The sequence below is a fragment of the Odontesthes bonariensis genome, chromosome 6 (assembly GCF_027942865.1).
Source record: "Odontesthes bonariensis isolate fOdoBon6 chromosome 6, fOdoBon6.hap1, whole genome shotgun sequence".
NCBI classification, from domain to species: domain Eukaryota; kingdom Metazoa; phylum Chordata; class Actinopteri; order Atheriniformes; family Atherinopsidae; genus Odontesthes; species Odontesthes bonariensis.
Genome location: NC_134511.1, coordinates 32,358,914 through 32,384,945, shown reverse-complemented (window position 1 = coordinate 32,384,945; position 26,032 = coordinate 32,358,914). Strand labels below are relative to the sequence as shown.

Sequence of the window (26,032 nt, the reverse complement as noted above, 5' to 3'; positions counted from 1 at the left end):
TTCAGAGAGGCCATGAAAGTTAATGGGCAGATGGACTGTCACCTGGGCACCCAGGGTAACACACACAGCCCCAGTCGCCACAGTAACGTCAAAAAGGTGACAGGTGTGGGAGGCACCACATATGAAATATCCGTGTGAACAAGAACAACACCTCCACCTTTAAGAATGCCCCCCCTTCAACAAAAAAAGTTCTCCACTCTGCTGTTTTTGGTTACTTTTTTTTAAGGGCAGTCAGGAGCACTACATCCCTGCTGTTTTGGATTCGCTGTTCAATCAGATGACCTGACTTCTCTTAAGTTTTGATTCTGTTGAACGAATGCCCATGCAGATTTGTACTGGAGGGGAGGGTTGTCATCTGATAACGCCACAGGCTGTGCTGTATGTGCGAAAAAATGGGTTTGTGGTTAACGTTTGTGTCCTGGTCGTAAAAAGCAGACCCTCCCACAAGATTGTCAGTGTCTCGGATCTGTGCTCATCAGGCTTTTGATGTCCCAGACTTTGTACACAAACTCCAGTAAAAGTTGAGAGCTGGCAGAAACATTACAGATGGTTTGAACACCTACATCCTCACGATGGACCTCTTGCGAGAAGACTCTTTCCTGAGTCAGTTGACTCGAAGAATTCACGGTGGCTCACATTAACTTGTACTGTTCATGTCATCTTTGGTATATGTGGCAAACGTTTACAGATGTGAGAAGTGATTTGCAAGCGCACAAATCACAGGTGAGAGGAGTAACTGGGGATGTGAAGGGGAAAGGAATCTTGTCAAGTATGGTGGTTGCATTCCAAATCCAATGAGAAAGGCTTGCTTTTAAAGAATAGGTAAACTATCTTTGTTTAAAATAATTTTCTCAGGAATTAATGCAGCCAACAGAGATGCTAGTTGACATGAATTTATACATTATGAATGTGCGAGTTGTTTAAGTTGAGTGCAGGTTTTTAGGGCTTGAAGATGGCTCATATGTTTGGAGGCTATTTCAACCTGACCCACTACACAAGCGTTGAGCTGATGTACTTGGGTTCTGAAAGACCAGAATACCTCATCCCAACAGAACAAGTCCAGCCTTGCACAACCAAAAAGATAAACAAATAAAACTAGAAAAAAAAAAGTGTTTGTGCTATGATCATATGAAAGGAGGGGTATTGCAGGAAAAAGTCGTTTTCACATACAGTAAAAAACGCAGATTTGGTCTCCCATTTCATGATTTTGTAGTCTTCTTTTTTATATATATATATATATATATATATACAGCTATATATCCAACCTTTCTAAAGCTATGTTTGATACATCTTTTTATATAGATACGTAAGTCTGGAATGGATATTATCCTTTGAGTGGAGTTGTTTTTTTGCTCATAAATTATTAGTTGAGATCATGAGGAATGGGTAGATCTAATATAGCTTGTTGTACTTTGCTGTGTAAACAAAAAAAGTGTATGATAAATGTAAATGATAGATTTGTGATGTTGTGGAAATTAAATCTTTGTCGCAATCTTTGACCAGTGAACAGTCACATGGTGCGTGTATAACTGCCAGCATGCTGTTCATAAGTCAGAGATTGGACTTTCCGTTGAGGCAGCCTTGAGATATCGGTGCCAAAAGTGGCACTTCTCAAAGACCACCAACTTCTGAGTGAAAATGCTAAATCAGTCCATTTGAAGTAGCTGTCTGGTACAGCTTAGCTATTATCCACATATATATATATATATATATATATATATATATATTCCTTTTAACAATAAATGTAACTGTAAACGGACGATGTGGAGTGGACGATGACAACATGCTAGGAATTACATGGATGTAAAATATTCTGTTTGCATAAAGGAAAAAAAAAAAACCATTGCTGCCTTTTGAGAAGAGAAGCTATGTTATCGACCCAATGAACTGCAGCTCAAACCCTATTGTACTCCAAGGAACAATGAAATGACATTTTCATTGAGCAGAAAGTGACACTTGTGAGCGTCTCGGACTGGGTAAACCTTGAACAAGAACCTTCTGAAAATGGCTGATGTACAAAGTGACATGTGATCATATTAGTTATGAAGTTGTGTAACTTCTTAAAGGATTTTCTCCAGAGGTTGCAGCATAAAAGCCGGAGGCTGTGGTCGTCCTGCTGTCTGCCAAAGTTGGATGTTACTGACACTCGCTGTAGTTCAACCACTCTGGCCAGCATGGTCTGAGATCTCACCCAGCTGCCTTACCAAGAAGAGAACAGTAACAAGATTGTCTGCTCAAGCCATGCGTTTCTGAAATGCTATGAGCTGATGTGAGGCTGGTAAACAGGGCTTAGCAAATCTGATGGGTTGGTGAATCAGTGGAACATCTTGAACTACCAGAACAGACCATTAGCTGCCGAGTTTCCTTAAAACCCCAGTCTGTCATGACTTTCAGACCTTATTTGACCACATATCAAAATGCAATCGATGTCATTCCTCCTTAAGACGACTGCCATTAGTCCAATGTTCCTTTTCTGGGATGGACATCACTGCAGGTCAGGGGCCATTCCTGACAGTCAACAAAGACTATCAGCTACAAGCTGAGTTTGTTTTCCAAAACACAGATATGTATTATAAAGAATACACTATAACTGTATGTGTTACTATTTTTGTGGAGAGAAAATATTCCCAATGAACTGAGCAAAGTAAATAAAAGTTTCAAACCGACTGAATCGGATTCATTCTTAGTCTTGATGATCACCTGCACATCAATCTCACATTTGTGTAGCTATCAGTCTTTAGCTTTTGACTCTTCTGTCAGGAAACAAGTGATTTCTTTTATGAATTCAAACATGGTATTTAACAGCTTTTATTGGTTGGAGGAAACATTTCAGATCATCTGAGTGCAAATGAGGAGCGATATTTCATCCATATACATGTATTTACAGATGCACTGGCACTTAGATGCACTGAAGAGGCAAGGTTAAGAATTTAGTGGAAAAAGGGAGTTGGTGGTGAGCACACAGATCATGGGGCACACTCTGTTACATATACTCTACATGCTTTGAAGTCTAGGAATGTTATGAATTGAAGAGTAGAAACTATCTCATCATGAGGAACTTTAACTAGAAGAGCTGCACCAAACCAATGAACCGTTTACATCGGGCTTAACGACTTTCAAATATTCAAAATAAAAAGGAAATAAGAAATTCTTAGCTAAGTGCATCTGATCTGTCAGTAAGTAACAGGTGGACATTACAATCTGCAGCAGTCATCGATACCCCTAAACTGTCTGGATTCAATTCCTCTTATATTCAGCTACTAACTGCACTGATTATAGAGGGAACCAAGAAATAACTACTAATACAAGGCATCCACTGTGACATCTTCATCTGACTTGTTATCCAACAGTGGAAGTGTGAGCAGGGTGTGAAGGACCACCGAGTTGCATCATGGGGTTTCATATTTATGTATAATGAACATCAAAAATGCCTGGTCCCTGACCCTGTGCTGCTAAAAAAAAAAAAAAAAAAAAAAAAAAAAAGCAGGCTACATTATCGTTTCCCCCTACAAACTCTGCTTCGGAATAACACACACAGAAAAAAACCCAATGTGGGAATTGTCGCTATCACAAGCCTTTTCCATAGTTTGTCAAAAGAAACTGTCGATGACGAGGACAAAAAGCATGGCATTCCATGGTGGTGGGAAGGGTATTTTTCATAGATATTTTTCATTGATATTTTCTCCCCAGTGGCATCAAGGCTTGTGATCTTGAGGCAAAAAAAGAAAACTAATGAGTGTCCAAATTCAGTTCATTTAGAGTCTATTGTAGAAAAAAAAAAAAGAAAAAGAAGGAGGAAAAACTCATACATTGAAGATCAGCAAAGCAAGTTCTTGGTTTTCAATTCTTCTCCTCGGGTTTCACCTCCTTTTTTTCATCTTTCTTCTCGGGCTCCTTTTTTCCCTCTTCTTTCTTTCCCTCTGATGCCTTGTCTTTAACAGAGAGCTCCTCCAACTTCTCAGCCACCTTGTTTGCACTATCAGTGTTGCCTGTGCCAAAACAGTGAAGCGTGCCATTAACTGAAAGGCTATAAATGTTCCAACTCGTTGCTCTTCAGAGAATAAATTCTTATTTTTAGGTTTCAACTCAACACCGTGTCTTGAAAACATCCCATTTCTCTGACAAAATTATCATAACTTCTGAAAAAAGCTAATGATGTAGCAAAATGAACGACACCAACCTTTTAAAGGCAAGTATAACGTTTACATTCTGCATGTTCATGTAGCAGACAGAAAAAGTTCCAGGCTGGAGTGTACAGCAAAGAACAGAGTGAGTCTGCAAACTCATGAAACTCTCACTTACATGTAAGCGTCATCTATAGTTTGATTTCAAAAGGCAAATCCCTCAAATCTAAGTAGGTAGTCGAGGGTCTTGAATATCATGGATACTGGCCTTTTACAGTGTAAAATTAATTTGAACTCTTTGTGAACCTGTGCAGAAGTCACCACTGTTTATTTGGTGAGCGAACAATACTACAGTACAAAAACATTTATCTATTTGGACTTCTCATACTATGTATGGAAAATATTAAAGATTTTGTACCTGTGCCCTGCTGTTTTCTGACCTCCTCCTTGCATTCGTCAAACTTCACCTTGAACTTCTGAGCATCTGTGGACAGAGCGCACCATTTGTAAGCCAAAGCAAGCAGGTTGGGTACCTTGGAGTGTAATGGATATGATGTACAAATACTTACTTTCTGCATTTAAAAAGCGTATTGCCAAGAGTTCTGGTTTGGGGCATTCGTCAGCATAATCTGCTAGTGTGTTCCACACCCACGCTCTGTCACTGCCAGCATTGGGCTTCAACTCCATCATAGGTAGAACTGGAGTTCACAAAAGGGTAAAATATGTTGGCACACAAGGACTGGATGTACAAACATGTACACGTTAGGAGGTTAGTACATCTGTTTCTGCTTTTTTAAATTCCATCTTATCCATGCTAACCTCTACAAAGTGCTCTGTTTTTGCTAGTATTTAAAGCTGCCGTCGGCAGGTTTTCAAAATTCCGAGTCTAAAGGCCCTGTCACACTGTGGCGTATGAGTTGCGTATGAAAATTAATAATATAATTTTCATACGCACGAAAAGTCCTTGAAAATAAAGAATGACTAGCGAATGACTAGCGTATGAGTAGCATATGAACTGCGCATGCCCAGCGTACGTTTCAACGCGCTTATATCAGCAGCCTTTCCACATTGCTCCATTATTGCAGTAGACGACGCGCTATCAACATCTCGAGACATTCATCTCGATCATGCCTCCCAAGAAGCAATCGTCGTTTGCCCGGGCCCTGGGCCGAGGAAAAGGCAAAAAAACACAAGAATCATTCTCACCCAAACCTGCTGAAATGCCTGATGCACCTGCGGCTGATGAGTTACATGCTTCTGAGCGATCAAGATCCCCAACTCCTCCTCCTGACCGCTCCCGTGAATCGTCGGTTGCCTCAGATATGTCAGTTGCCGCCTCCATCTCCGCCCGTCTGGCGGAGATGGAGGCGGCAGACGGGCGGAGGCTAGCTGTACGGTACACCTTCATGCCAATATATGGCAATTTATGTCCAGCGTTCTCGACCTATCAGTAACGTACCTATATCGTACCTCTAGCGTATTCAGCGTATGCCTAGCGTATGCTTAGCGTATTAACCATACGCACAAAAGTTTTGAGCATGTTCAAAAATTTATTTCTGCCTCAGCGTATGCCAACGTATGCCAGCATGCTTGAAACGTATACAACCTATGCCTAACGTTTCCCTGGCGTATGTCAGCGTATACCAGCGTATGAGTGATAATTTTCATACGCAACTCATATGCTTCTCTCATACGCAACAGTGTGACAGGGCCTTAAAGTCGGAAAATTCAAACTGATACAACTTTCAGGTCCCTCCCCCAACCTCTACCAAGCTCCAAATCGCCCCAAACCCCTCCCCCTCTGTGGACGAGGTTGTGCACGTGAGTTCACACCAGTGTGCGCGCACACAAGCTTGGGCAGACTCACGCTCAGCAGCTTGTGCACAAGCTGTGATTGACAGGTAGGATTCCTCCACCCTAACGTAATTGGTTAAAAACAGCCGGGAGCGCTCGATTTTTGCAAGCATGATTACAGGCTTCAGAGGGAGCTACAGAATTCGGGATTTTTCCTAAACAGCCTATTTAATATTCTACTTCCAGAATCCCATGACAGTTCAAGCTAATATGACTAAAAAAAAAGTTGCCGACAGCAGCTTTAACAATATAATCACTCATTTAAAAACGACAGATTCAAAAATTGTGAGTAGCTTGCAGTCATTCCTGATGTGCTTTGTATGCCTTGTTGACACAGCACACACATATCGCAGTTTGACAAATGTATTTGTTTCGTGTAATTTAGTTCAACAAAATGAAATTTTAGTTGGATCATATTTGCCGGCGTGACTTACTGTGATGATTGGCACAAATCTTCAATGTACGATCTCTCCTCATTAGGAGGCGGATCGTGCCCTTCTCTTTATGTTTCAGCAGTTTGACATCCCCAGTTCCTCTCTCCTTCCACTCCGGTGGGTCGTTCTCAGAGGCAAAACGATAGAGTTTAGCCCGCCTGTGAAAACAGCAGTTCACTTCATTCATATATATATACATACACACACACACCTATATATACACCTATGTTTCCCTTTTTTTTTTTTTTTTTTTTGGAAAGTCTAGGTATTTGTTTTCAAATCTACAGAAAATGTGCTGCCAACAGATAGTACAGCCCAAAAAAACCTAACATATTCTCATTCAATATGAATATCTGGATTTTGCCAGCAAAAATACAAATTTAGATGCAAAATCTGTGAGTAAAAACACACAAGCATCTACAACAGTTAAGCTACTTACATTTTAAAGAGCTCCTCCTCATCCTCTTCTAATGTCTTGACATCCTGTTCGGGAAGGGACACGATGGGCTCAAAGTGGGGATCATGATTTGGGTCCTCTACAGTATCTGTAGTGGTATCGTGCTCTTCCTGGTCCTAAAAGAAAAATAAGTGGATGAGTCAACACAAAGAAGAAGAAAAGTTTTCAACTCATCCACCACCCACTGAGACAACGGAGACAAAGTAATTATGGCTGTGGTATGACAGTGTGAGATATTTTTTCTAATATTCACTTGAACAAAGTGATTTCAGTAATGAAACTAACAGGCCGTGAATGCATCAACAGAGGGATTTGAGAGCTCATTGGTTAAGTACAGCTTTTGTAGAGGGAACAGACAAAGCCTTTTGTAAGTCAGCTGCTGAGCCAAGCATCTTTAACGTCATTTGAGTTTGCATGTTCTCCCACTGATGAAAGTCCTGAGGCAACAAAACAATTTGTGATTTTTGTATCAAGTGTGAGGACAACGACGGCCATGCATGTAAAAGGATGTGCTAATTTGAAAACAGTCAAAGTTACAAGCGAGCACTGCTCAGCATCACGTAAGGGATATGACAAGGAGAAAACGCGGCGCACTTTCTTTAGATGGGAAAATTCGCTACGAGGGTTGCTAGTTAGCGGTATAACGGGTTAACTGCATCTCATTCACCGTGGGATAACCTGCTATTGTTACTGCCATTATAACAATACCGATGTGTTCAAATGAATGATTTACTGATTTGAATGCGTCGTTAACTTACTTAAACCTGGGTAATTTCGTTGTTAGCTTTAACTTTACGACTGTGGGCAAACACTTGTTCAACTTTATTTTTCTGACAACTTATGGTTACCCAGCCATTTAAACAGGCCTCTCTTGCAAGCTAGTCAGTAGCTAATGTTGGGCTTTTGAACCAATGAGCGTGTTGCCAACAAAGAGTCAAGTTAACACATAACATATTAGCTTTGGTGAAATTATTTTAAGACTAACTGGCACTCTAATACAACACTGTTACTGCCAACAGTCCTATTAAAAGAAGCCATAACTCGCTCCAGCGACCCATCCTTAAAGCTAACATTAGCCAACTAATGTTAGCAACTGTTGTGCTACGTAGACAAAGGCAAGGAACCCAGCTAACCTTGTTTTATTGAACGAAGCAGTTATATCAATTATAAATAACCCGTTTAAATAACTGGCGACGAAATGAGTGAAACGTGTAAACGTTTTGTGCTCGTGCTGGCAAGCATAGTAAGGATGCTAACATGCTGACTGGCTGCACACTTCAGAGTCCTTCTCTGAGCTCGTAAACATTAGTTAATAAAATATTTCATTTCAGAAAAGACACACAACAGCTTTCAAGCCGTCCAAGAGAGCACACCTAATCTTTCGCCATGTTTAAAAGTAACGAAGGCACACAAATATGGTTCACCAACATCACAAATCACATCATTGTCGGCATCTCTTGTCTCGCAGCTTCCTTTCCAAACTTTTGGCTAAATTTGACAAACAAAACACAATGTCCGCGACAAAATTCATATTTCAAAGCAAAAAGAATATTCTAAGCGACCTAGAATACATGGCCTCACCTTTGGGTCTGCCATATTAATGTAGATGTTTGTAGATTATGGAAGTAGTTTTAGTGATTCAAATCCCAAACTGGCCGCCGTTTCCCTTCAGCTACCCTCACTTCCTGCTAGAGCTTTCGCGCGCCGAATTCTCTAAAGTATGCCCGCGCCCCCACTGTCATGGCGCGCGCACCGCCTCTCAGGAATTCAGTCTATACATCAGTCAGCAGTATGTCATTTCTGTTTGTTTGAATAAAATAGATACTCATTGCAAAAAAATGAAAAGCTTTTGCATAAATGATGAGATGTTGTGTGCTGGAATGTTAAATATTGCAACAAAATTTAATGCAAAAAAAAAAAAAAAATTGTCATTATCCCACTCTGTGGACACAATGCGCATACGCACAGTTACTTGGTTTCACCTTTAGTAAGTACACATTTAGCTGATTAAAGTATAATCAGTATAAAGTTGCCAACCAGATTTCAACTGCCTCAAGATCAGGTATTATACAGGCTGCATGGTGGCCCCAGTTTCTATAGCAGTTGTTCATAAACAAAGATATAATAAATAAATAATAAATAAATTAAACTACCATATGGTGAATCACTTGAGGAACATGTCAGCCACCAGCTTTGCCCAGGTGGAAATGCAGATTTTTACTAAATGCATAGAGTTGGGGTTAAACACAATACACTTAAAAAATGATTGAGTTATTCACTTTTTGCATTTAAAAGAAGAGAAAAAGTGTGGACCTCCGATGGTATTTCATGTATCTTTTTAATCTGTGTGAATACTCCGTCTTACAGAATTCTTTACCTACATAGCTTTATGTGAGCTTTCATGAATATATGTTGTAAGTTTGATATAATTTCGGTATTGTTTTATGTTTAAATTCTGTGTGTTTTAATTGACTAAAAATCACTTCCCCCATGTGAAGAAATAAGAAAATTTAAGAAGTTATTGTATCTATAAACTGTTAGCACTGCATACAAATACAATACAATACTAAATAAATTAAAGATTTTTCCATGCATGGTTTAGCCTTCAGTTGTTCTACTAGAATAAAACATCCAGACTAAAAGACACAAAACAACCACAAACCACACAAAGATGATTAGTGTTTTGCATCATTTTCATGATATTTTCTGGTCCTTATTTGTTTATTTGTGCCTTTTTTTGTCGATATTTTGACCTTTGTCTCTCTGGAAGTTTTGTGGCTTAATTTTGGTCGTTTTGCATCTGTGTTCATTTATTTTTGGGTCTCTTTCTAGTGTCGTTTTGTAACTTTCTCGTTAGACTATTACAATACTGGGATAAGCATCCGATAAACCCGCTCCTTAACCCGTACACTGGCTTTCTAGGAAGAAGAAAAAAAAAATAAAATTACAAAATGCTGAAGACGCTTCAGCCTCCAAATAAACGACGACTACCACTTTAAAGAAGTTCAGAGTTCACTCTGCACGTGGTCAAATCAATATGGCGGCGCCCTGCTAAGTTTAGTGAGAAATAGAATCTCTATTGGATGATTTAAGGTAAGGTAAGTTAAGGAAACACTTTCAGTGAACGTGGATGCTCTTGACATTGATCTAGAAAAGTCTGAACTGCCAGGTGTAAGTTCTTAAGATCAACTATTGCGTTTACGTATGACAGTTTCAAAATGTAACTGTTTTAGCCACATCCTTTTCTTGTCTTCACCGTTACATGCAAAACTTTACGTGTTATTGAATACTGTCTTCATTAATCACACTCAGAGCCAAAGCTTTCCAGTTAATACATCGATGTAGAACGTTGTTTAGACGGCAGAATTGTCGTCCCCCCCCCCCCCTTTTTTTTTTTTTTTTTTTTTTTTAATTTTTAATTTTGCAAGTTGACTGATTTGTATTTAACAGCCAGCAGAGTGATGGCAGATGTTAGTGGCAGTCCAGCCGCTGATGCAACAACCTCGAAGGAAGGGAAACCTGACGACCAAGACTCCAAAAATGATGTTGTTAACTCTGATGTTCAAGCTGAAGGCGACACAGCCTCTGACCCCGCCATGTACCGCTACATCAAAAATGACCTCTTCACCTCTGAAATCTACAAAGTGGAGATCAGGAATCTGCCCAAATTCATCGGCTTCAACGACCTGAAGAAGTTCCTGGCCAAGCACGGCCTCAGCCCGCACAAAATCAAGCTGTTTGGCAAGCAGACGTTTGCTTTTGTCACTTTTAAGAACGAGGAGGAGCGCGACAAAGCCATGAAGATGGTGCACGGCATGCAGTGGAAGGGCCAGGTGCTGAGCGTCAGGCTGGCCAAGCCCAAAGCGGACCCCATCCTGAGGAAGAGGAAGCAGGGCGAGGGGGAGGGTGCAGCAGGTGAGCCAGCATCCAAGCGAACAGAGGGGGAGGATGAGGAGGAGCCGCTCAGCGTCCAGATTGCCAACGTGGTGACTCCTCTGTGGAATGTGCCTTATGAGGAGCAGCTGAGGAAGAAGGAGCAGGAGGTGGTGGGAGTTCTGCAGAGACTGGCGAAGTAGGTGGTGACCCAGACTTTTGTGTTCACATCCAGTTTTATTCCCACAGTTTGACCATAATGTTTACTTTCAGAGAGATTGGCAGCACTAACAAAGCAATGCTGCCGTGGCTGTTTGCACAGAAAGGGAAATTCAACAAAATGTGCTGCCCTCTGGAAGCTATTCGGCCGTCTCCCTCACAGGTTTTTATCTTTACCCTTTTATGAGTATGTCAGTCCATCACCTAATTTATCTCTAGAGGGAGATTGGCAAATGCTTTGGAGTCTAATCCCTCTGACACTGTTGCTGGATCACTGCAGACGGAGTACAGAAACAAGTGTGAGTTCCTCATCTCAGTGGGTGCCGACGGTGAGGACAAGACCATCGGTTTCCGCTTGGGAAAATATAAAGGAGGTTCCTGCGCTGTGGTGGGGCCTGCAGAGACTTGCCACGTCTCGACCGAAGCCAAGAGGGTAGTCGGCGAATTTCAGAAGTTCATCAGGTATCACGTGGTCATGATAATCGACAGCAAAGCATTTCTTTAGGGGTGTCTTTCATTGCATCAATTTCCAAGAGTTATTTTGTTAGTGCTGGGATTTCCCTTCCAGGTGGAATTCAGGGATTTCAGGGGATGTGTCAACCCAGAAAACTACAATTGTCATTTCTTTCAGCTCATTCTCACCATCTATCTCCAAACAGAACAACACAGTACTCAGTGTACAGTCCTGAGACATATGAGGGCCACTGGAAGCAGCTGACCGTACGCACTACAAGGACCAAACAAGCCATGGCTATGGTTTTCTTCAACCCACAGGTGATGAGACATGAAGGTTAACTACATCTCATGGAATAGTATCCCACGTGGTTAGATTTTATTTTTACCTTTTGATGTCCTTTGCCTGTTGATGATGGCTCTTAGAAACTTGAAGAAGAGGAGCTCGACGCTCTAAAAAGCTCCATGAGGAAGTACTTCACAGAAGGAGAGGGGAAAGAGAGCGGCGTGACCGCTCTTTACTTTGTCAGAGAGGGTCAGAGGTGAATAAGCATTAGCATCATGCTCAGAATTTAAAGAGTGATGGTCATAAGGATAATCTGATAATGGAATCAAACTTGTGTTTTTAACCATGAAGGACATCTCCGAGCCCAGAGGATCTGCCCTGTGAGCTGGTGGCTGGAGAGAGCTGCATTCATGAGGAACTTCTCGGTCTGAAGTTCAGGATATCTCCTCACTCCTTTTTTCAGGTAAGCAAGAGGAGTAGCTGGATGTAACTAAGATTCAAACAACAGCACACAAGAAACTAATTCCATACCAACTAGTGAGCATGTCCGCTGGATCTGTTGTGGATATTGTTAATGACTCATGTGGCAGTTGTGTGTTGCATTTAAAGACACTCTGGTGCAGAAAATGATTCAGATCGTGGTAGTTGTTTTCTAGCTCTTAAGAAAGAAGTTGAGCTTCCATACACTCAACGCTCTCCACACCAATTGTGATGTCTGCCAGGTGAATACAGGCGCTGCAGAGGTGCTGTACTCCGCTGTTGGGGAATGGGCCCAGCTGGATCAGGACAGCACGGTGCTGGATGTGTGCTGTGGGACAGGAACCATCGGCATCTCGCTGGCTAAAGTAATGTTTGATGTTTTAATGTGGCCACGATCAAATTAGACATGCAGGCAGGATCCTATTCAACACAAGTTTACATATTAAAGTTTCTCGCAGTTGTTGATTGTGACTTTGTCTTTAACTCGTGTTTAGCGAGTAAAAAAGGTGATTGGGATTGAACTGTGCCAGGAAGCCATAGAGGATGCCAAAGTTAACGCAAAGCTTAACGGTAGGATGCCAGATAACATCACATAGCTGCACTTCACACATTCTACACATGTGGAGGACATAAAAGCCATTATTATACAACTTTAATACCACGTCAACATGGTACAGAGGGGGTGAACTGTAACTGCTTGGTCTTTGTTTAATTGCACAGGTTTAAGTAATGTTGAGTTTCACTGTGGAAAAGCTGAAGACGTGTTCCCCAACATCCTCAATGCGCTCGTGTCACCCAACGTAACCGCCATCGTGGATCCACCGAGAGCAGGCCTACGTGAGTACATGGCTAGAACACGAAATGCGCTTCCTTTTTTCAGACTGGTTGTGTTAAAAGCCACTTTCTCTATTAAAACAGACTCCAAGGTGATCCTTGCCATCAGGAGAGCGGAGCATCTTAAGAGGCTTGTTTATGTGGCGTGTAATGCCAAGGCAGCCATGACCAACTTCATAGAGTGAGAATCCTTCGTTTGGTACTCTTGTAGCTGTATTTGATGCTACTACAGAAAAAAGAAATAACTCTGTCATATTAGCAAACATGTCTTTTTTTTGTCCCCCCACCCCATTCATGGTGAAACATTTTGTTTGTTTGCAGTCTGTGTAGAGCTCCATCCAACAGAGTCCATGGAGCCCCATTCCGCCCGGTGCGAGCCTTGGCTGTGGATCTGTTCCCTCAGACGATGCATGTTGAAATGCTTCTGCTGCTGGAGAGAGTGGACTACGATTCCCAGCAGCAGCAGACCTGATGATGCCCAGCAACAAATAGGTCCATCTGAGACAGGGCGTGTATAACATTGTAGGTAGCACAGGCTCTTTGTCATGTATGATACTCGGTACTTCAGGAGCCTTTGAAAACCGATCCTTTTTTTGTTTTCCTTCTGCAAGGTTGTGTATAAAAAGGTCAGTTAATAAGTCCTCATAAATTCACTTGTCCCTTTTGCAGGTCTTCTTGTTTTAGTTTAATAACTTCATTTCCAAGTCTGTTGTAACAGAATAAAGAGCTTTAATCAAAATAACAGTTTCACTATTCTGTGACTGAATAAAGCAAAGCAGTCATTAGTCAAGACATTTTATTTTGCATAACAAATAGCACTGAAGTCGTAGAGCTCAGGTTGCAATACATTTCTACGCAGCAACATTTCAAACAATTCATTGGTACAACACGAAAATAATATTTTTCCTCTCACACCAGCACAAACGTGGCGAAACAAGACATGTACAGAGCGGAAAGCACATTCTTAAAGCAATCTACACTGTCACAAAAGCCTTGTTTAAACTGATGTTTCCTTAGATGATTTGTATAAAAGTACAGGCCAAATATGTGAAAGAACGCACATTAGTTTCTGTTTTTGTGCCTTTTCTCGTGTTCTAGACCCAGTTCTGGTTCTACTCGACAGCTTGCAGCAACATTATGAATTCTAGAAAATGCATAAGACTGTATGTAAGCTTTGGTATACATGGTTTCATCAGCTTTTACAAGGCTGCATTTTGTAAAGTGTTTTCTACATGTGGTCAGACAGTCAGGTCAACTGTCATGATGGTGGCAAACATACACAAAATACACAATCCATTAAGACGAGTCTTAAAAATCTGCACATGCTGTAAGCCTATTTCTCTATGTGTAACATCTTGCAGGCCGTCATTAAAAACAAGAGTTGCCTAGACAATATATGCTTTATAAAGTAAATAGGGCTTGGTCTTTCCACTTCCTGCTGAAGGGTGTTTTTTCTTTTCTTCATTTAGGTCCAATGTATTACAGATTGAGCCTTTCATGAAATGGATTAACTAAGGCAACATGTAGCCAACTTCATTTATTTCTTTGAAAGGGCACCTACGACGAAAAGCAACCGCAATTTGCTAAGCAGTTGGTGCGCATGGTGTTAGTATAGCTTAGAAAGTAAGTGGAAACTAAAAACGGTAACAAAATGTTTCTTGAACATATTACAGTACTCTGACTCTATACTGGGGTTTACAGCAGTGTCGGCATGGAGAGGACATCAGCTTCTTGAGCCATCAAGGGAAAATAAAATAACCCTAAAACAAACAAAAACAAAAAAAAAAGGCTATGACATCTAACCCCCCCCACCCCCCATACAAAAAATCCACCCAAATATCCCACAAGCAGTTATTTCTGTACCACCAGCATCGTTGCTCGACAAAAATATCCGACAGGACGTGAGTGCATAACAATAGTTCTGAATAGAGATATTTTCACAACGCATGTTTTTGTCATGCAAACCAAGACAGCAATGTGCCATTCTGAGGCAAAAAAAAAAAAAAAAAGTACATTTGTATTTATCATCCAAAATATTCAGAACAACTACCACTAAAATACCAAATGAACAAAGAATTCTGTTTCCAAATTAAACGAATGGCATAAATATAAGTAATAGTAGTCCCTTTCAAATACTTCAAGCACAAACTAATAAGTGCTGGTACTAAAAGATTGCGACTGTGGAAAACAACACTTCAAAAAGAAAAACCAACGTGTGCCATGGTTTTTGTGGTTGAGGAAGCATGCATTTTCATTCTGATGTGGTTCGTATTCTATCAAGCCCTGTTCATTTCTCTGGATCCTGGTGGATTTTTGTTTAGGTGCCATGGCAAGGATGCATCTATAGAGGTAGAACGTATTGTCTCTGGGTTCCGGAAGTGCGTTAAGTCCTACCCTTACACCTACTTGCTCAACCGATAAAGCGCAACTCAAAGAAACAAGCAGCTCTACCGTCCTTATCGCTGCGTTACTATACTGCCATTGGATCTTAGTGTTGCATTAATTTATCGATGGGGGGTGCTCTGTTGTTTCGACAGTGACTGGCTTTCAGTGCTGCGGTTCGTCAGTGATTCTGAGACTTAAACGTCAACAGTGCAGAGCGGCTCGCTCCCTGGCTGGGCTGACTCCATTATGGTCATCTTGGGTTTTTTCCTTGTTTCCTCCTGATACAGAAATCAAGAATATGAATGTGTTTAGAGAGGCAGCTCAATTTTTCTCTAGAATAGGAAAATTTGCCAGTTAGGGACTGATGGCAAAAGGAGTTCTTACCCTCTGAGTTGCCAGTTTCTTCATTTCTTCTTGCAGTTTGTTCAAGATATGAAGATTTGGCTTGTTCTTTTTGGCATACTGCTGGAGCTCAATCACACTCTTGTCTGAATTCTCCTGAAAAAGATAATTTTGTTTATCTTGTGCGTGTACAAAAGAACACACATTGGGCATGTGACACACCTACCAACATGGCATCAGACCAAGCAGCTGATGAACAAATGTTAATGCTGTAACTTTCATGGGAACTTCAGAGGCAGGAACTATGAAGACTAAACAGTTATGCGTTTGAAGTGCTAAATAAGGAAAAGAATTGGGCTTAAGCCCTCGGCACGTTTACATGAAACTTAAATTGTTAATCAGAAGAAAACCAGACTTTTAAAGTAAATCTGACCAAAATCAAAGCTCTGAAAGCCTCCCATATAACTCATAACCGCATAATGCGATTGGGAATTGATTTGCTACAGCAAATATTAGATTTAACTCGACTGAAACTAGTCTAGGCACTGTTGTGTGTGCTCTACAGTTCCCGTCCTGGGCCTTGACCTGGAAATAACAGCAGATGCTGGTGTGCAAAATGAACCGAAAACAACAATTACAGTAATTACAAGAAATGAACGTGAATCTTTTTGTAAAAAACAGCAAAGCGTACAGCACTTACGAGACTCGTAAAGCTGACCTACTCACTATTCAATGTGGTGCCGATTTGCTGCCAGCTAAATCAGTCTGTTCTTTTGGTCTGGAATAACTCAACTGGAAGAAGTCCCATACTGATAAGCTGAAAGCGGTGATATAGCCAACTATAGTTGGTCATAACTGGGGCAACAACTTGATTACCCTGCCATGCATGTATAGCGGGACGCGGACAGTTAAACGGTCAGGTCCAACTGTGGCTCAACTCAACTGTAAATGTAAACTGTGTGCTGACTGCAACATAACCCTATGGTTTGTGAGCTATGGGACAAATGGAGGGGCCAACTTGAATTAACACCACTATCACCACTTATACTAAAATGTAAAAAGTTAAAGCATTTGTATGTTAAATACAACTAATCTGAGCCTGAAAAAAAAAAAAAAAAAAAAAAAAAAGATTAAAACAAAACAGAAAAATTAAACCAGCTTTTTCCACTTCAAGACAACAGACGTAATGCAGCTGGTGTTGCTGAGGGCACTCACCTTTTTGACCATCTTATTACTCTCTCTGCCATACATGCGCAGCAGTGAGCCCCAGTTTTTAACATGGGGGTGAAGCATCTGCAAGATCTTCTGAGATGCTAGCTGTTTGCCAACCCTCTTGTTCTTACCTAGTGACAAAGATGAATGACAAATGCACAAAACCTGTCACCGACAGCTTCATGTCAGTGAACAAAGCAGTTAGCGTTACAACTAGTGGGAAGAAAGTGCAACAAAACAGAGTGACAGCATCCAGTTTACTCAGAAACCCTTCATGTAACTTGTCAGGTTGTATTGCTATGACGTTCCACACAGGGCTCTCGCACTGTGGGAACATAAGAATTGGCATTTGGGTCCACTTACACCAGCCGCGCACTGTATGCTTCCCACAAGTCATCACATATTCACTCTTCTGGTTTTTCCCTGGGATCACCTCAAATTTAATGCTGGTGTCCCCCATCCCATGGTTTCTGCAACGAAAAGCAAATATTTGCTTTCAAATAAATATCCAAAAACTAACACATGGTCACCTGTGCAGTAACAGCTGATTAAGATGACAACGTCACAAGTAGCCAACCAGCAGCTCCAACACCTTTGGCACTGTTTATGAGGATGGGCCATGCCAAATTACCATACACATGGACAGAGTGACCTCGAGAAAATAACATCTTACAAACCAAATACTGATCTACTTTACCTTTTAAGGCACTCATGAAGAATCTGATATGGCGAAAGTAGGCCTGCTTTGTTGGTCAGCTCATATACTCTTGAGTCTTCTATATTGATATGATTAAAATACTGTGGAGAAGAGTAAAGTGAATGTTACAACTGTTGGGTCACCTGCATTCATCTTCGGGAGAATCCTTTCAGCTTTCGCACAAACCTATTCCATAACTAAAATGAGAGAAGACTCCAGGTGGTGTCATAAAATCAAACGCACCTCCAGTTCATCGCCCTCGACGGGTTTCTCCTCCGAGGTCTGCTTCACAAAGTCAGGGATGAGGATTTCCAGTGTGGCTCGAGCTGCAGTTCACAACACATTATCAATGAGGTAAGAACTAGCAACGCATAACAATGGACAAGTCTAACAGAACAAGTACTTACTGCATGTACTAGGCATAAACAACATGTAGGAACTTTAACTCACTGTATGAAAATGCCACCGTTGTGGGAATCTTACTAACGAGGTAAAATAAGTTATTTTGCATCTGTCAGCCATTTATCTGGCCGATTCATTCCCTCAAATCAGATATGTGCAACCCCGTCACATCTATCCACATCTAACACGGTGTCAGAGTTAGCAGATTAATTAGTGTACATCAGGTCCAAGACAAGCTGACAAAAAATGTTTTTTAAATTATTAGAAGACTTTCAATCCCACAATGTCAGGACTCCTGAGCTAATACACAGCTCAGAGGACAGAATATTACACAGAGACAAACACCCAGAACAATGCACTGTAAAGTACAGTAAATGAGACGGATTACCAGCTTTATTCTTGGCAAGCTTCTTACTGCTCGCTGTTCCTGTGCCGTAAGTGACTCCATCTATAATGACTGAGGCTCCAAAGGGTTCACTCGAGTTCTCTGTGGGGTACAGAAATACAGTTACATGCAACTATCTTGCAAAGCTTAAACTCATAAGCTTGATTTGGTGTGGACTAACACATTTTAAGTTAGCTTTACAACAAGGCCAGGAAGAATAGTGTTCACTGCGGTGAGGACTAATGGGGATCTGTAATAATAATAATAATAATAATAATAATAAAAAAAAAGGCTGGGCCTAAATATTTATTTTGTTATAGAAACATGAAAACATATAAAGTGTCTCAGTTTTCATGCCTAACATCACTCACTCCCAGCAAAGAACAGCACACCTCAGTTTGTCTCACTAACCAGTCACTACAGAGTTCATTATTAATCAAAATTAATGACTGACCAACATATGGACTTAAAAAAATAGACAACGGGACTGCCCCAGGAGAACGAGGTCCCCCACTGCACGTGCTGTTATGGGTTGACTTGAAATGCTGCTATTACAGTCAGACAGAAAGGAAGAACTTACCACAATCAAAAAAGTTGTAAACAGGTCGAACCTTCAGGACACGCTGCATATATTCATGCAAAATGCAAACTTCAGACTTTCCATTAGGATTGATGACGAATTCTGTTAAAATAGAAATACTCAATTACACAATAGACAATACTTTTAAAAGAATAAGTTTAGGATTATGGCAGTACTACATATGCATATGTAATATTTAGATGTGTATTGTTTGAAATTCTTGGCATGGATCCTTTTTCTTGGTCACCTTTCTTGGTCGGAGCATCTTGGACTGACAGTGTGATGAGTTTTTGGTTGGCAGGCAGGATAGGTCTCTCCGACTCTGCCTGCTTCCTCTTCATGTCTCTATTGAACTGTCTTCGCTCAGCCCAGGTGCGAAACTTCTTGACAGTGACTTGTTCAAAGTCAAAGCATTTTTCCAGGTACAGACGAAATTCTTCAAGTTCTGCAAGAAAGTTTTGAGAAGTTGAGTGGAGTGATTTATAGCAGGGATAGGAAGACAGATTAAAGAACACCTGACAGTGAACTCAGGTGGGCCCCTCACCCACCTATGGACTCGTCCTTGCACACCTCCACTTTGGCCTTGACCTGTCCTAAGGCTCCTTGAGCAATGTCAAAGTGCTGCGGCCCTTTAGTCTGCGGGCCATTATCAGTGGTACGCTCTCCATCTTGGCCACCTTCAGCGACGCTGGCAGCAGGGGCACCCTCCTTTTCTTCAGCCGACATGCCTGCTCTTCCTTCATCCATGTCCTCCTCACCGAGCTTCACAGGAGACTCCTCTGCTTTAGAAGTTATTTCCCCGTTCAGCTCCTTTTCCTCCTGTTCCTTAATTTTCTTGTAGTGTAGGCAAGGGATGCTGCTGGTTGGTGGGTCGTGTTTCTGTATGAAAAGGAACACCAAGAACTGAAACAGAACATGTAGACCCTATTCCTGTATGCAGGAAACATTCCACCATTAAAAAAAATAAATAAATAAATCTCCTCCCTTTGCAAACTAAATTTGTAGAGCAAAACTTTCTGTAACATGTGGAACTTTATTTTCACCAAAAGACTTGACGATATCTGCAGAGTTTCACACAAGTAGTGAGCCCTTTACATCTGTGCAATATCATTTGGCAGGAGGCACATATCCAATGTAATCCCACAGCAACTTAGACAAAATGTTTGAGCTACTTTTTTCTCTATTCACCATTTATGTGCAACATTGTTATATAAGCATGTAAAACATATCAGAAAGCAACAGATGAGAAATACAGACTACAGCGTGTGGTTTTTGAGGCAGATGACTGCTGTTATCCACTTACACGAGTCATCAAGTTGCAAACTAAAGCGAAATGTGTGACCAACTGTTCCATTTAAAGAGCTGACACAGAAAGACACCCAGCAATGTTATCAAAACTATTCACTGGCGAGGTTCAGACATGAAACTTGTTGCGCCTCACCCTAATACTGCCAGTTCCGAGGAAGTAGGGTCTGGACCAGGTAACCACTCTGGTCTCTCTGTGCAGGTAGACTGGAATGCCTGAGTTATGGAATGTCATGATCCATCCATCAGGTAGAGGCTCAGTAGGTGGACGCCCCCGACCTGGCACAATAATGTGAAAAATGGGATCATTTCTACATTCTTAGTATAGGGAAACATTACTGGTAAGTGTTACTTCAGGATTAGTATTAGGATATATGAATTAGAGTTTAGGGGTTCCAGCTGAGAATGCGTGTTAAATCTGAAGAAGGTGAAGTTGAGATCATACGGAAATTATGATAGTGAAAGTCAGTTGTCAATTAACACTTCTAAGTCAACTTTAAACAAACAATATGCAGTTTACAAGCATTTTATAGAGTGAAGATGACTACTTTAGTTCTTCTCATTAGTTGCAAAAGTCATACGGTGCCTGATATAAATAACGATCTGCAAAGTTTAACTTAGTTGAACAAAGTGTGGAAATGAAAATTCAGATTCAAAAGGTTTTCTTTCTCAGACACTCAGGATTAGGGATGTTCCGATCCGATCACGTGCTTTCAGACTTGATCGAAATCGGACGTTACATCCTGATCAGGGATCGGATATGTAGCCTATCTATATATGTATATTTATTCCAATTTTTTTCAAATTTATTTATTTTTAAATCAGAACTATAATATTTCAAAACAAATGGGAAAAAAAATAACAGCTTAGTATTTACTGTAATGTTGTGGTACAGAGTCAGACCGTCTCAACCATAGACATAATATAGGTAGACGCATCAGACTGACGCTGCCTATTGGACGTATCAGCGCGGCCGCCATCTTGGATGGGTCTCCAATGCCTCCCCATTGCATTTATTTCGACTGAGGAAGGTGTATATCCCCAACTACAATAATCATAACTCCCCGAATTTTTATGTCTATGGTCTCAACTCCACACAGAAACAACGCATGCGGCATGACGTCACTTTGCTGCGTGCCGTAAAGCGACGAAGAACACGGCAGCAGCTTGAAGCTGGGGGCGCGAATGTCTGCGGTGTGGAGGTATTTTAAAGTGGATGACAAAAACGTTGCGATTGCAAACTGTGAGATATGCAAACTTGGGATTTCAAGAGGTGGCAAGGACATCGCTAACATCCTTGATGAGAACAGGAACAGGCTGAAACCTGACAAGGTAGAGATGTTGGTTTTCATCAAGAAAAACGTACATTTCCTTCTGTGAAGCCAGAGGAGGAGAGTAAGAATTAGGAGTGCAGTTCCAAAAAGCACATTACTGGCCTTACTTTATAACACTGTGACACTTATTTGCTTATTTGTTTACATGCCTGCCAGGTATTTCAAGTTGAGCTGCTGCTTGTTTTTATATTAGACATTGTTGCACTAAACTACAATGTGAATAATTTGTTTATTTCTTGATTACTTTTTTTGTTCAAGCTACCTCCCAGAAGTGCTCTGTTTATAAGTGTTAAATGATAAAATAAGTGAATAAAATAAAACAAATTAAAAAAAATCTGGGACATCCTGGATCTGTTTCTTCGCCGTTCTTCATTCTTTTTAATGTTCTGTAGAAGTATCGGATCAGGACTCGGTATCGGCAGATACTCAAAATCAAATGACTCGAAGGCAAAAAAAACCTGATTGAGACATCCCTACTCAGGATGTAGAGTGCTCATTCTTTAACAGGAAGGTTACTAGTTGGACTTCTATCTTCTGGAGTCTACATGTTGAAGTATGCTTGGGCAAGACACTGAACGCCACATTGCCTCCAATGTGTTCCTCACTTTTAAATCACTTTGGATAAAAGTGTCAGTTAAATAAATGTACTGCAATAACGTTATGGAAGATGTAAGGTTATAAAATGGATTGCAAGTGGCATTTTAATTTTTTTTTTATCTTACAGACCAAATCACACTGAATATGTCCATATGGCCATCATAAAACTCATTTATATTGGATGTACGGACCCTAACGTAATGTCTTGACAGAGTCAGTGTATTAAAGCCCCTAAAGTAATGTCATTCATGTCACGTTAGTCACAGCTCCATTTCAACATGCCTGTTAAAGTGATAGAACAAGCCACACTACACTTAAAGTTGGACAGCACATAAACCGAGGTATACCACTAAAGTCTTCACAGTCCTGTTTTCTAACAACACAGCATACCAGCTGAAATGATCACTTTGATACATTTAAGCTGGTTGAACAATCAGTGTTATACTTGCATAGCTTTACCTGCACCACAATAACACTGCAATTTCTTATCAATTTGAGAAAAACATGACCGAACACAAAAATCTACTCCACCACTCAAAAGTAAATCCTTTAGGACTTAGTGGACTTTTCAATAAAATAACATGTTGAATTGCTTTAAACTAAAGGGTGGTAAATGGGAACAGATGAAAAAACTGATAAGTGGTCAGACAAAGAGCAGAATCTTCAGGTGAAATGCTTATAAATATATTTTTTTGTTCATTTGGCACAGATGTTGTGGGGGAGGAAGAATTTAAAAAAAAAAAAAAAAAAAAAAAAAAAAAAATCAGAGCTGCATCTCAATTTTTAAGATAAATCCACGAGGGAAGAAAATTGGACCGTGGGGTTATTGATATAGTTCATAATGCAGTCATTCAGATTCCTTTAACAAGCCAATCAGAATCCAAAGTGACCCACTTCTATTGTGTGCATGTTTACTGAAGCGTGACCGGTACAGTTCAAACTTGTGATGTGCTAGAAGTGATGCGGGAATTTAAAGACGCCCAAACTAGTCAGACTTGCATTTGTAAATGTTACTGAAAAATACCAGTGCCCTCGTTCAGAAATGACACGGACGTTCAGTTACTGTTCGATATATGGAAAGCAGGGCATCTGCGGCAGGGGCCACACTTGTTGATCCAGGTTATATTCTTGCCCAAAGTAACTGTTCTCTCTATGACAGCACCCTGCCCTAAAAAAAGAAGACCTACATATTCAGCACTCACTCTTAAGGACAGTCTTAATTTTGGTCATCATGGGCTGAACACCTCCTTCACCATCTGACTGATGATCACTGTCCCCGCCATATTTGTCCTCTGCGGGACGCATCTTCTTTGGGACCGGCATGCCCTCCTCCAGCAGAGCGTCAACATCATTGTCAAACTCCTCCTGGAAGAGTCAATTGTTAACACCAGCACAGAGTGATGGGTGGGTGGTTTAAATGGAGTTTTGAATGCTTCCTCTGAGAGGCAATTTGAACTATTGTGATACCATAAAATTAGCAAGTAGCACAGGAAACACTGTAATTATAGGATAAATTGTCACTTCCTCTCAGAGGCATTAAAAAAAAATAATAATGAATGACAGAAGTGCTACTACTACATACTAAAGGACATTTTTATGCAACTTTGACTCTCTGAATAAATACTTTCCTTTGAAAGGAAACTGCATAATTGAGAGAAATTGAAAATGGCACTAACCTCTTCCAGCTTCACACTTCTCATTTTCAGTGACAAAAAAATATATAATAAGCAAAAACATTTACATTTCTGCTTCTTAAAGGAACAATTGAACCTGGCTTTACTATTCAGGGGCAGCTGATTCAGAAAAGTTTCAAGTAATCAAACATCAAATTGAAAATCTAATTAGAAGCAGTTTCATTGGCTACTTTTTTCTCACAACCTATTAATGTGTCTTAACTGTATTTCATCCTCCCCACTTCGATTCATGTCAACCTGGTTTGAGCATCAGAATAAGTGCAGAAACCACCCAGTTTTACCCACTACTGCTACTGTTTTTTATGTAACATTTGGAACTAGCACAGCCACAAGCTGCAATCTTGGCTTCTGTTAATCAGCTTTTCCACCTACAGCAGCACAAAAATAAAAGGAAAAAGAAAGAAAAATTCCAGGGGGAGAGCATTATTTTGTTTATAACTGCACACAGAGCTCCCATTGAAATAACAAGGAAGCACCATACTGCACCGTTTGGTTAGAGCTACAGTGGGGGGGCTGCATTAGCCTTGAAATTCTGGTTTAAAAAAACATCTGGATGTGTAGCTGATGATGTCAAGGGATGCTGCAGATGTAAGAACATGCGTACCTCATAGGAGTAAGTCACAGCCTCGTCATCCGCTTGCTCCTGCTGAACAATGACTTCAGATTTAAAGCCGCTGTGCTCTCCATCATCCTGATCCAAGAAGTTCTCGTAGAATTCATCCAACTCATCCAGGACGGCAAACTCTACCTTATTTTCCAGGTCTACCACAGTTTCCTCTGACTTCCCGCCTGTTGTGTCTCCTTCTCCAGAGCTACCTTCAGCTACCTGTTGCATACTTGTTATGTCATGCAGTTCACCATTTATACTGCCTACACCATCATCACTTACTGCCTCCTGTCCCTCACCTGTGTACAAAACCTTCCTGTCCTTGCTACTGCAGCTGCTTTCCATGAAGCTCACACTGATCTTAACATCTCTGAGCAGCTTGAGGTCTGGCAGAAACTTGGTGACCGGGGGAGCGTGGCGGGCTGTTCTGGGGCAAGGTGGGTTGGAATTGGGCTCATCTGAAAGTTGGCTACAAAAAGTTAGTGAGCTGATGTGTTGCTGTGTCTCGTCTTCCCCGTCCCCTGGGGTGTATGTGTATCCATCACCACCAGAGCTAACGTCCATTACCTCTGCGTCACTGGACGTTTGCAGGGGAGGTGGTGGAGGTGCTCTTTCCTGGTCTAGGCCAAAATCATCAGGTGGCTCCAAGGGGAGAGGGGGTAGAACATCATCTATCTCCATTTTCTCTTATCTAAAAGCTAAAACCTATATAAACTGAGAATAACGTTAAAATCTTTTGATTTCCTACTTAAAAATATCTCAACTCAGAATACATGCAGAAGCTCATCACTGTATTGACCACGTACCAGAGGTGAATATGCTAAGCTGACTACATTGCTCTTTTCATTAATGTAGACAGCTTTCAGAATCACTGTCTCAATTATTGGAAATCACAATGCATTCAGCTTATGGAATAGAGCCACTGATCATCCTCCACTGCGATCTTCTGGGAGCTAGGGAAAAAAAGGACCAGTGAGGACAGATGCCAAACCATTCAACTATTTAACTCTTACAAAAACGGTGCTAGTGACAATGCTATCATGGAGCAATAGGTATTTTAAGTTGAAATGATAATAAACGTTAATAGACCTCCAAACAAAACGCACAATCATCGCCGTGTAAAATGGAGAACGATCATCTATTCAATCCACGGATGCACAGTGGGCCTCTGATAACGCTAGCTTCAATGCTAATGTGCTAACAAGTAACAAGTCATGAATGCAGTAAAGGTCATGTAACAACAAAACAGCTCACTGTTGGATCATGGACGTACTCACTGATAAATACAACACGTGTCTCCTCGTGGGAACCTAACCAGCTTCCTAAATTATCTTGTTCTCGACGTGCTGCCATACGGTCTCAATGGCAGTCCCACCATCTTGAGGAGAAGCGCAGCGGCGAGTCATAAGATGCTCCGCCTTCTAGCGCCGGCGTTTAGATGATTGATGGATCAGCGGACCAATCACCACGCCTTGCCA

General features: G+C 41.0%; 4 protein-coding genes and 1 non-coding gene across 9 annotated transcripts in view; 2 read left to right on the top strand and 3 right to left on the bottom strand.

Moving 5' to 3' along the window:
* zdhhc8b (zDHHC palmitoyltransferase 8b) overlaps positions 1-2,666 on the top strand; it is a 62,685-nt gene extending 60,019 nt beyond the window's left edge. For both annotated transcript variants that reach the window (XM_075468361.1, XM_075468360.1), the window contains exon 11: positions 6-2,666. In XM_075468361.1, coding sequence (XP_075324476.1) covers positions 6-138 — 133 coding nt within the window. In that variant the 3' untranslated portion in view covers positions 139-2,666. The remainder of the gene's footprint in view (positions 1-5) is intronic.
* A 126-nt stretch (positions 2,667-2,792) lies between these two features.
* Positions 2,793-8,581, bottom strand: ranbp1 (RAN binding protein 1). Of its 2 annotated transcripts, XM_075468359.1 has the most exons (7): positions 8,451-8,581; positions 6,852-6,985; positions 6,413-6,570; positions 4,694-4,822; positions 4,543-4,608; positions 3,810-3,989; positions 2,793-3,709 (listed from the first exon to the last, which is right to left on the bottom strand). In XM_075468359.1, exons 1-6 carry the CDS (start codon positions 8,463-8,465, stop codon positions 3,841-3,843), a joined length of 651 nt encoding a protein of 216 aa, XP_075324474.1. In that variant the 5' UTR covers positions 8,466-8,581; the 3' UTR covers positions 2,793-3,709; positions 3,810-3,840. The 2 variants fall into 2 exon arrangements, with proteins under 2 accessions (XP_075324474.1, XP_075324473.1); XM_075468358.1 differs by having other exon boundaries at positions 2,793-3,989.
* Positions 4,152-4,279, bottom strand: LOC142383062 (small nucleolar RNA SNORA77). The gene has a single exon (XR_012769992.1). It is a non-coding gene; the product is annotated as a small nucleolar RNA SNORA77 (small nucleolar RNA).
* A 1,308-nt stretch (positions 8,582-9,889) lies between the features above and the next one.
* trmt2a (tRNA methyltransferase 2A) lies at positions 9,890-13,772 on the top strand. 3 transcript variants are annotated; one of them, XM_075468354.1, is made up of 12 exons: positions 9,890-9,962; positions 10,320-10,941; positions 11,016-11,124; positions 11,242-11,423; positions 11,621-11,735; positions 11,841-11,956; positions 12,052-12,163; positions 12,423-12,545; positions 12,675-12,750; positions 12,901-13,017; positions 13,099-13,195; positions 13,336-13,772. In XM_075468354.1, the coding sequence occupies exons 2-12, from the start codon at positions 10,331-10,333 to the stop codon at positions 13,484-13,486; spliced, it is 1,809 nt and encodes a 602-aa protein (XP_075324469.1). In that variant the 5' UTR covers positions 9,890-9,962; positions 10,320-10,330; the 3' UTR covers positions 13,487-13,772. The 3 variants fall into 3 exon arrangements, with proteins under 3 accessions (XP_075324469.1, XP_075324471.1, XP_075324472.1); XM_075468356.1 differs by having other exon boundaries at positions 9,890-9,967; XM_075468357.1 differs by having other exon boundaries at positions 9,960-10,040.
* Positions 13,773-13,793: 21 nt separating this feature from the next.
* On the bottom strand, positions 13,794-25,954 carry dgcr8 (DGCR8 microprocessor complex subunit). The gene is made up of 14 exons (XM_075468353.1): positions 25,832-25,954; positions 24,552-25,507; positions 23,456-23,618; positions 20,459-20,601; positions 19,566-19,896; positions 19,265-19,462; positions 19,018-19,119; positions 18,441-18,539; positions 17,894-17,976; positions 17,651-17,751; positions 17,317-17,423; positions 16,957-17,084; positions 15,784-15,897; positions 13,794-15,677 (listed from the first exon to the last, which is right to left on the bottom strand). The coding sequence occupies exons 2-14, from the start codon at positions 25,233-25,235 to the stop codon at positions 15,594-15,596; spliced, it is 2,337 nt and encodes a 778-aa protein (XP_075324468.1). The 5' UTR covers positions 25,236-25,507; positions 25,832-25,954; the 3' UTR covers positions 13,794-15,593.
* Between the last annotated feature and the right edge of the window lie 78 nt (positions 25,955-26,032).

Bases quoted from the DNA above. Each gene is read 5' to 3' on its own strand.
- ranbp1 (XM_075468358.1), bottom strand. The intron at 4,609-4,693 runs GTAAGTATTTGT...CTCTGTCCACAG, and splicing joins ACGCTTTTTAAATGCAGAAA to ATGCTCAGAAGTTCAAGGTG. The intron at 3,990-4,542 runs GTACAAAATCTT...GTTTTGGCACAG, and splicing joins CAGAAAACAGCAGGGCACAG to GCAACACTGATAGTGCAAAC.
- trmt2a (XM_075468354.1), top strand. From the start codon at position 10,331: ATGGCAGATGTTAGTGGCAGTCCAGCCGCTGATGCAACAACCTCGAAG. The intron at 10,942-11,015 runs GTAGGTGGTGAC...GTTTACTTTCAG, and splicing joins GTTCTGCAGAGACTGGCGAA to AGAGATTGGCAGCACTAACA. The intron at 13,018-13,098 runs GTGAGTACATGG...CTATTAAAACAG, and splicing joins TCCACCGAGAGCAGGCCTAC to ACTCCAAGGTGATCCTTGCC.
- dgcr8 (XM_075468353.1), bottom strand. From the start codon at position 25,235: ATGGAGATAGATGATGTTCTACCCCCTCTCCCCTTGGAGCCACCTGAT. The intron at 20,602-23,455 runs GTGAGTGCTGAA...TTATTGTGCCAG, and splicing joins AATTAAGACTGTCCTTAAGA to GTCGGGGGCGTCCACCTACT. The intron at 15,898-16,956 runs GTGAGTGCCCTC...TATCTTTTTCAG, and splicing joins GTAATAAGATGGTCAAAAAG to GAGAATTCAGACAAGAGTGT.